The 9,466-nt window shown below is 44.4% G+C and overlaps 1 protein-coding gene across 7 annotated transcripts in view; it reads left to right on the top strand.

The window, feature by feature from the left end:
* Dclk2 (doublecortin like kinase 2) overlaps positions 1 to 9,466 on the top strand; it is a 135,410-nt gene that overhangs the window by 104,246 nt on the left and 21,698 nt on the right. For all 7 annotated transcript variants that reach the window (XR_002377490.2, XM_021157286.2, XM_021157284.2 and 4 more), the window contains 3 exons: positions 482 to 590; positions 1,952 to 2,009; positions 9,259 to 9,378. Coding sequence is in view for 6 of the 7 variants with exons in the window: in XM_021157286.2 (XP_021012945.1) it covers positions 482 to 590; positions 1,952 to 2,009; positions 9,259 to 9,378 (287 nt within the window). In the remaining variant the exon portion in view is untranslated. The remainder of the gene's footprint in view (positions 1 to 481; positions 591 to 1,951; positions 2,010 to 9,258; positions 9,379 to 9,466) is intronic.

The following is a 9,466-nucleotide window of genomic DNA, read 5'->3' as shown; positions in this document are numbered from 1 at the left end:
CTGTCCTGGAACTCACTCTGTAGACCAGGCTGGCCTCAAACTCAGAAATCCGCCTGCCTCTGCCTCCCAAGTGCTGGGATTAAAGGCTCGTGCCACCACGCCCTGCAAAATTTTCTTTCCTTGAGGCTAGGAGAGATCTCCGGAGTATTCCTCTGGTTGACTCCAGCTCACACCTCCCCTCCTCCCTGGTGGGAGTTTTGAAATGCTCAGACATCACCTCTGCCTGAAGATAGTCATTTATTTAAACTGGCATTTCAAGATTTGTTGGGTTTACTGATTTTTGTGGGTTTCTGATTCTAACCAGCAAGGTCAAAAGGAACGTGGTGATTCGGCATCTACTTAGGAAATATGCTGAGGGCTTTCCTTTAGTTTTGCTTAGACCTATAAATGATAGCCTTGCCTTTGATTATTTTCCAAGAGCGCAGGAATCAGTAGGAAATGCTGATGTTTGCTCAGAGTTTGCGTTTGTCTTTGGCTGCAGGTGTGAACGGAAACCGGTGCTCCGAGTCTTTCCCCCTTCTGGAGAAATACAGAATCGGGAAGGTCATCGGGGACGGCAACTTCGCGGTAGTTAAGGAGTGCGTGGACAGGTGAGTGGCTTGTGATCTGGTCCCTGTACAGTTCTCCCTCTGGAATTAGAAGTGCCTCTTCCCCCCCCTTTTTTTGGGGCAGAAAACAGTTACATACATAAAATTGTTTTGGATGCAGAGGACCTATCAGAAATCACATCCCAACCTAGAGATGGGTAAGGAGGAAAACGAGCCACTGAAAGAAGACTGCCACCTTCTGTGGCCTTTCCCACGCCAGGCTCTGCGTGGTGCACGCTGTGAACCTTCAGAGCAATGCTCTCTCTCACCCAGTGCCCAGCTGCTAGACCCATAGCTCTGGATGCAGGAGCCACGACTGTGAGATGAGATCAGAAGAAGTCAACTCTTTTAAACAATACGATAGTCATTATGATGGCAGATAAACGTCTTTTTGTGTATAGAACGCTACCCTACCTCTTCTGAGTGGCTGGTTTTTATAGTTCGTGGCAGGTTTTCTAGAATGTTCTGGTAATCGCAGTTTATCCATTCTGTTGCATCTCCAATGAGAGCTCACTGCCCTTTATACATCGCTATGTAAGCAACCCCCTGTTCTTGAAGCCTTTTTACAGAGCTCTGGCATACAGATTGCTGACCAACAGTGGGCATCTAGAATGTATCTTCTAAGGAACTGTTAGGATTTGGTTTATAGTATAAGGGGAACAATTCAAGTGTTACTCTTCCAGGCTGGGCCTTGTCCCTTTGGCAGAACAGCCCCAGATGAGAGAGCACATGTTTTCTGAATACTTTCTAAGAAGACTGTCGATGGTCTCAATTGCACTGCTTGTATTTCAGGGATTTTTTGGTCATTCAGATTCAACTATGCCAATATTGAGTAAAAATTAAATAGTATTAGATTAAGATTCTTGTGTCTAATAAGTGATTTCTTTAGTGCCAGGCAGGGTCTGTAGGGTAGAAATCATATAGACCAGATCTTGCTGAAGATATGGAGGAAGGCTAGGGACTCAAAGGGCGAGGACTTAACTATAAGCTGAGGTGGCTTGTGTATCAGTGTAAAGAGACATCCTGAGTCAGGTTTCCTTTCTCCTGTTAATCTGATAAACTTTTCTTTCTCTTATGCTTTCTCCTTAGAGACCGTCTTGAGGCTTAAGTAAAGAAAGTGTTTCTTTTCTTGGTTAATACAACAGAACTTAAATACTTCAATACAAGTTAATAATGTAAAGAAGATTTAATTAGCCTGGCTTTTCTTTCCTCTTCTTTTTTTTTGGGGGGGGGGAGAGTTCCTTCCTCCCATGACCCCTTTCCACACTGTGTAAGGGACAGAGGTTGTCTGTGCTGTACAGGGAATTGGAAGGCAGGTTTAGTCTGACTTGTAGCTTTAATGGTTTTTCTCTGGTTATTTCTAGGTACACTGGAAAAGAGTTTGCATTAAAGATTATAGACAAAGCCAAATGCTGTGGAAAGGTACAGTATACACAACTGCTACAAAGAAAGAAAAGAGAATGTGTGGGTTCTCGGTGAGGGAGGCGTTAGAGTGGGGACTCGAGACCTTCGCTGCAGGGCAGAGACTGCTGCAGACAGCAGAAAGAAAAGTGATGGGTTTCCAGCCTGCTGCTCTCCAGCGACTTTTAACTCTAAGATGGCAAATTAACTGATCTAGGTTATAGCTATAGAAAATGTAAAACTCTCTTCTGGGAGATTCCTAGTCTCAAATCCAGCAAAATTTAAAGGCTAGAACTGAAGGCCATGAATTGTTAGTTAACCTACTCCATGCTAAGAGTTAGCCTTCTGGCTTCACAGAGACAAAAGACATTACTGCTAATGGCAGTGCAGGTGACCGGCTTGCTCTGGCTCCCAGGTGATGATACCCAAGGGCCCAGTCAGATAATATACACTCATGGGGTTTGTGTAAGACCCAAGGGGCCCCAAGCTTGAGTCACCTCCTGTCTTATGAGGCAGCGACTGGGAATCACCCAGGCTTTTTGCTACAGGGAATCATTAGTTTCATTATCAGGGCCGGGAAATGATCTGACCTCGTTCCTGTGTTCTGAGGGTGTTTGCTACATAGATATCCCTGGGAGGGACATTTAGAGCAGTGGCCAGTGAAGTGAAGTGACCCATTTCTGTCTGTCCTGCTCTCAAACTGGGGTGGAAAAGGTCAGCTGAGGACAGTCTGCTAGAGGGCAGTAAATACTCAGGGTTAGCGTAGGCCTGTTATGGCGGCAGTCTGTTATAAGACAGGGCTGGGCAGTGGTCGTATCTACCACCAGGGGGAGCTGCTGCCTGCACACGGCTACCAAGCACCCAGGTTGATGCAAGTCTGAAGTAAGCCATAGGCTAAAGTACACACTGGTATTTGAAGACAAACTATATAACTGTAGATGACTATAGTAGATTTCTCAGTAATATTTTCCCATTTTACTATCTGATAAGTGTCTTTTAGATAGACTGGATTAAGTTACATTTTAAACTAAGTTTCCCCGTTTGTTGTAGTTTCCAGTGTGACTATTAGAAACTTTAGAATTGCATATTTGAATTACATTGTAATCCTGCTGGAAAGTTACTCCAAGACCAGAGTATATAGAATGTGATCCCGCCTTTACCTCTTGCTGTGTGGCCCTGGACAAATGCTTGTCACCTGTGTCTTCCTTAGAAGATTCTTCTAAATATGTTGACTGATAGTGTGTACTGCAGCGGTCAGAGGGATTGAGGGATGGGGAATGGGAAACACGCACAGAGTGCGTGCAGAAGGAACCGACACGCATGTGTTACCATCGGTGTTGCTAACATGCCAGGGGCTTTGGAACTTACAACTGTAGAGTGCGGCGACAGTGCTGACTTACATTGTGGAATTGCTAAAAATCCGAACACTCATTTTTAGTGGACGTTTCATAATCGTGTGGTTTTAACAGAAAATTTAAAACAGTGTAAGGATGTTTTAGGAAAATCTTCTACCCAGGTGACAGAGTTGTCACCTACTATTTTATCTTATAGTTGTCAGCAAAGCAAAAGTGGCAAGATGACTCGTTTCTGCGTGTTTACTTTTTGTTTAGATTTTATGTGGTTTTGTGTATTCTTTAAAACATCTTCATGGTCATTTTTGTCTCTGTGTGTATATATATCTATATATGTTAAATGTTGCGTGTGCACATGTATGCATTGTGTGTATATGTGTGTTGTGTGCACACATATGTGCGACGTGTGTATACACATGCCAAGGACAATTGCCTCTGTCAGTCTTCTGTCACTCGGGTCCCAGGAATCAAACGCAGGTCTTCAGTTGGGCAGCAGGCAGGCACTCTTACCCACTGAACCATCTCTTGCTGGCCCTCTTTGCTTATGCATCTAATGATATTGATAATTGTCAAATTTAGTAACATTTTCTCTATATGTAGTCGTTAGTCTTTCCATCTTTGAGGTTATCTAAGCACAATGTATAGGGAGCCATGTTCTTATGACTGTTACCTGCTCCTCAAACATATTAAGGATAATGGTTAGGATGTAAGCAGCTGTATTCAAAGTTAAAGGTGATTGTATGGAAGAATGTAATCCGATACGATGACTGCCTACACACATGGGGATATTCGGATTTGTGTCTGTTACTGAATTTGCTTTACTTTTCACAATCTTATGCTTTTCTACATTTTTATATTTTGCATATTTGACCAGAAAATTTCATATCAATATTATATAAAATTATAATTTAAAAGCTTGATGTTACAAGTAAGTTGATTTTTTTTCCACTGTGAAATTATGTTCTCAGATAAAAATGGCTTAATTTGTTTACAAAGTTTTAGTAGATCATCAAGCCATTATTATGGGGAACATTGCTCACCTCTGCATTGTGGGTTTTATATAGAAAATTATTATGTTGGAAATAGCCACCGGCTTGGGAATGTAGGGACTTTACACAGCCGTGACTTAGACGGCTGACACTTGTACCAGCTGTACAGAGAAAGAAGCAGAGACTTGGGTTAGTGGCTTCCTGCAAATCAACAGAGGCAGAGGGTGACTTAGTTGGGTACAGCGTGTGCTTTGCCAATCTGCTGTGTGCCTCTGTGTTTCAGCTTGTTCATTCTTCACTAATAGGGATCTGGGAGCAGACACTTTTCATTCATTCTTACCGCCCCTTTCTTCTAAAACACATCAACACTGGTAGATTAAAGCACTCACCTGAATTTTAATGTGTGTTGTGTGTGTAAGACACGGTACTGGGGTGCGGGAGTAGGTCACTCCCCACGGGAATTGATACCAGTCCTTCTGAGTGTGGTCAGAGCTCAGGGAAAGCTTATGGAAGAGCAGTGGGTACCCAGTGAGGATTCCATGGAGCAGCAACGTTTGAGGAGGATGGGACATATGGCTCAGTGGGTAAAAGTGCTTCCCATGCTGCCCGGGACCCTAAGTTCAAATGCCCAGAACCTGTGTAAAAGCAGGTCACATTGCTTCTGCATCTATAATCCCAGTGTTCTTAAAGGAAGATGGGAGCAGCCAGGAGAATCTGTGGATGGTCATGGTCGGCTAGCCTGGCATACACGGCAGAAAACAGCTAAGGGCCTTTGTTCTCCAACAGGGTGAAAATGGTGATTCCTGAGGTTGCTCTCTGACCCCTCCATCACACACACACACACACACACACACACACACACACACACACACACANACACACACACACACACACACACACAGGCCTATACACACTCATATACAGAAGAAACATTTGAGCTGGTCCTTGAACCGTGGCAGGATTTTGGTAGGAAAAAAACCCTGCCAGGTGGCCAGACAGAGTAAGCAAAGGCCCAGACTTAGCTCTGCCTTACAGCCACGTTAACAGAGGTTGCTGAGGAGGCTGTGGTTTTGGGTTAGGATTCCTCCTGTTCTGTTCTAAGATCCCTCATTCCAAATGAATATTGACTGACTCTCCACAGTAAAGAAACCCCCAGCTGTCCTTTTCACCTTCCAAGTTTGTATTCATTATGTGCATGTTATGGGCCCACACAGGACACAAACCTGAAAGTATATTGTAGTAGCTTTGACCTGTTGGAGTAAATTACCACACAGCTTAAATCAACAAAAATTATCCTCTCACAGGTCTGGCTTTGGACATGGAAATCTACACTTTGTCTGGGGCTTCTGGCTCTGAGCACACTTCCCGGTGATTGGCAGCCTTAGGCTACAGCCACATCACTGCAGTCTCTCTCCAGCTTCACGGTTTCTCTTCTGGGCTTTCCTTGCTGCTCTTACATCCCTGTGAATTCCCTTGCCTCTCTAGAAGGCTGCTGTGATTCATTTGGGCTAGCCTGTTAATAGAAGGCTGGTTGTCCCTGTATTGCTGGATCTCCTTTTCCTAATAAGGTAATATTTACAAAGTCTGGGGATCAGGACCTGATGCGTTTGGGTAACTATGTCAGAAATCACACAGAGTGATTTGAACACACTGTCCTGCTTGCTGTCTCATCCTCAGCAGTCTACCTACCAGCAGGGAAGCCATTGGCAGGGAGTGCATGCACGTTCGAGTGTGCACGTATATGTGCATGTGCGTGTGCGTGCACTGTACTCTTTGCTGGAAAGTGAGGCAGATGCCTCTAGGACTTAGGTACTCCAGAGCAGCCCACCAACAGACTACAGTAGGAGGAGAGCTATGATTTTTCTAAGTGTGAGAGAACAGATGGTGGCAGCCAGCCGAGGAGAGAGTCAACCAGCTCAGCCTTGATGGAGCAGGGAGGCTTTCTTCACGGGAAGGTGGAGTCACTTCCGCTGGGTTCAGTTGGTGCTCACATTCTACACAGAGAGAGTTTGATAAATACATCCTGCGGAATAGTGGTACACAGTAGAGTAAAAGCGACTGTAGGTTGCGCAGGACTTCTGGAAAGCAATTGTGTAGCCTTTATATTAGTGCTACTGTTTGGCTTTTCATGTAACTAGTTTGAAAACAGTGATTCTCAACCTTCCTAGTGCTGCGACTCTCACACAGTTCCTTGTGTTGTGGTGACCCCATCCATACAATTATTTTTATTGCTACTTGATAATTGTCATTTCTACTGTTATGAATTATAAATACCTGTGTTTTTTCAGTGATCTCAGGCAACCCCCAAGGGGGTTGTGCCCTACAGGTTGAGAGCCACTGTTTAAAAAGGATCATTTCATGTAGTCAGGCATAGAGAGAGAGGGTGGAAAACCCTAGGAGCAGCTTCTGGGTCCCAGCAGGAACATCTCCTCGCTGCTTAGAAGGGACTGTTTTCACGAGCGGGCCAGTATATTCACATGTAGCTTATGTGGAGGCTGTTGTCCCCGTATTTGCTCGATGTTTGAACTTGACACCGCTGGTAGCTTTCTAACCCTGCCAAGAGGGGTCCCACAGTGGGTCCACAAATGTTTTGAGTGCCTTTTGTTGAAAATAATAATAATCTGGGGAAGGGTCTCTGGATAGCGTAGACAGCATATTTTAACTCCATACAAAGAGCTTTTGTTATGCTGCTGACACCGACTGCGTCACACTTATTCATTAGCATCCAAAACATACCTGAAAATAATTTTATAGACTCTTAACACTGCAGAAAATGGGCAGGCAGAATATGGCGTTGAGGCTGGAAACCATGATCTAGTTAGTTTTAAAATAAGCCTGGTTTACTCTAGTGGTGGTGACTGCTCTTGTTGAGTGAGACAAATTTTCATTGCTGCTTTTACATCTGACTCACTTGGCGTGAATGTGTGTGGAGAGTTTACTGTGTCTTCTCTGTGTGGCCACCATGGCTGGCTGTACAGTCACTTCCCTGGGCTGGGTCCCAGTGTGCTGGCTGCTGCTTTGTGCTATGCTCAGCACGGGGCGCTGTCCCTGACTTCCCAGTCATGGCTTGTTAGGCTTTGAGAGATTTGGAAGTGTTGAGTCTACAGCATTCAAGAAGCCCAAGTCCTCTTTCCTGAAAGGAGAACAGAGCCCCCTTACATAAATCTCCTGCGACTCTTCATGTCGGTTTGTTCGCTCCTGTCTTTTCATCCCAATAATAATGTCATGTTTACAGCTGTCATTTAAAAAAAATTCTAGCTTGAGTTTCTCAGCCGTTCCCCTTTCACAGTGATGTCCAGTATGAGAGATGTGGGCTTAGAGGCGGGAATCCTGGGCTTACACTCCCATCTCCAAGGACTGAAGTGAAGCCAAGAGTCAGAGCATACACAAAGCCTTACTCTGTGGCAGCATTCAGGGGTCATTTTCTAGTAGGTTTTCTGATTTAGCGTTTCTTGTCCTTTGCCAGCGCTTATCCCATGACAACTGGGATAGCCATAGAATGTTCTGTGCTCAAGAATTTCGACCCACCATGTGCAACAGCTTAGAGTAGATTTTATTCTGTGTGCTATTGTTCATTTGTCATAACTTACTCTACAAGATATTGTCAGGAGATTTTTGAATTAGTGTAAAAACATAAATACTATTTGTACGCACCCAAAATATAGGAAAACTTGAAATGGTGTCTGAAACTAGGGATCAAGTGCCATGTCAGAATACCACATTTTGCTCTGATAGTCATGGTGGTAAAGGCCAAGGGCAGACTAAGCACCACACACATACAAACACACACACACACACACATACCACATACACACCACATATACACCATAGATGTGCAATATATACACATCTTTAGGTGACAAATGACACATCTATATAAAAGCATCTTATTTCAGCATTTAGAACGTTGAAGGGGTCAGCTACAGATTTTATCCTGTACTTTCTAAATCCAAATGGATTTGCCGTTGAAGTTAGTGAGGATGCGCACCTGTGCAGCCGTTGGAACAGAAGGGTCACTGCATATAACTTGTGGATAATTTCTTAATTCTGTACATGAGCGTTTTACCCCTGAGCAGTCCTCACCCACATCACTCAGCACGGGCAACACTGAGGTAGTGTGTTCAGCGGAGAGGCCGTTACCATTAAAACGAGCTGTGTGGTTCGGTGCCTTCCAGATTTCTGAAATACGAAGTGTAAGGAACTCCCATCTGGAGAATGACTTCATACCCACTCATAAAAGAAGAAAGCGTATTTTTCATGCATGTTAACATAAAATTAAAATTTATATTGGTAACAGTCAAATGTTTTAGTCTTAGAGCTTGAGTGCCACATTTTCTTATGTTCCTAGTCGCTGTTTTTTCATGAAATACTGAAATTAGAAAGTGGCTCCGGTCTTCCTGCCTTACAGAAGGCACAGTGCTGTGTGGACACCCGTCCTTTTTTTTTTTTTTAAGATTTATTTATTGTATATGAATACACTGTAGCTGTCTTTAGACACACCAGAAAAGGGCATCAGATCTCATCACAGATAGTTGTGAGCCATCATGTGGTTGCTGAGAGTCGAACTCAGGACCTCTGGAAGAGCAGTTGGTGCTCTTAACTGCTGAACCATCATTCCAGCCCTGTGGACACCATCTTTACTGTCATTGCCTAGAGTGGAATCAGTACAGTTACAATGAGCCCTTCTGAGCATGCTCAGAAGCCAGTTTCTGTAGGGGCTTGGCAAAGAGATATACACTAGTGGCCTGTCCTATCCCTGGGGGTGGGGTGGGGTGGGGCTAAGTAGGCAAGTGTGGTTGTCCTGTGCTGAGAGACATGTCTCCCTTGGCATCAGAAATGAAGGCTATGGTGTACCGTCCTCCAGGCTTTGATGGCAGAGCAGAAGGTTCTGTGGTTTTTATGTCCCTCTCTCCACCCTTTATTTGACAGGAACATCTGATTGAGAATGAAGTGTCAATCCTGCGCCGAGTGAAGCACCCCAACATCATCATGTTGGTTGAAGAGATGGAAACAGCAACTGACCTCTTTCTAGTGATGGAACTGGTCAAAGTAAGGATGGGCGGGCTCACTGGTGTCCAGGGTCAAAGTAAGGATGGGCGGGCTCACTGGTGTCCAGGGTCAAAGTAAGGATGGGCGG

The sequence above is a fragment of the Mus caroli genome, chromosome 3, assembly GCF_900094665.2.
Source record: "Mus caroli chromosome 3, CAROLI_EIJ_v1.1, whole genome shotgun sequence".
Taxonomy (NCBI): domain Eukaryota; kingdom Metazoa; phylum Chordata; class Mammalia; order Rodentia; family Muridae; genus Mus; species Mus caroli.
The sequence above is the reverse complement of the archived record's forward strand: the minus strand, read 5'-3'. Positions and strand labels throughout refer to the sequence as shown.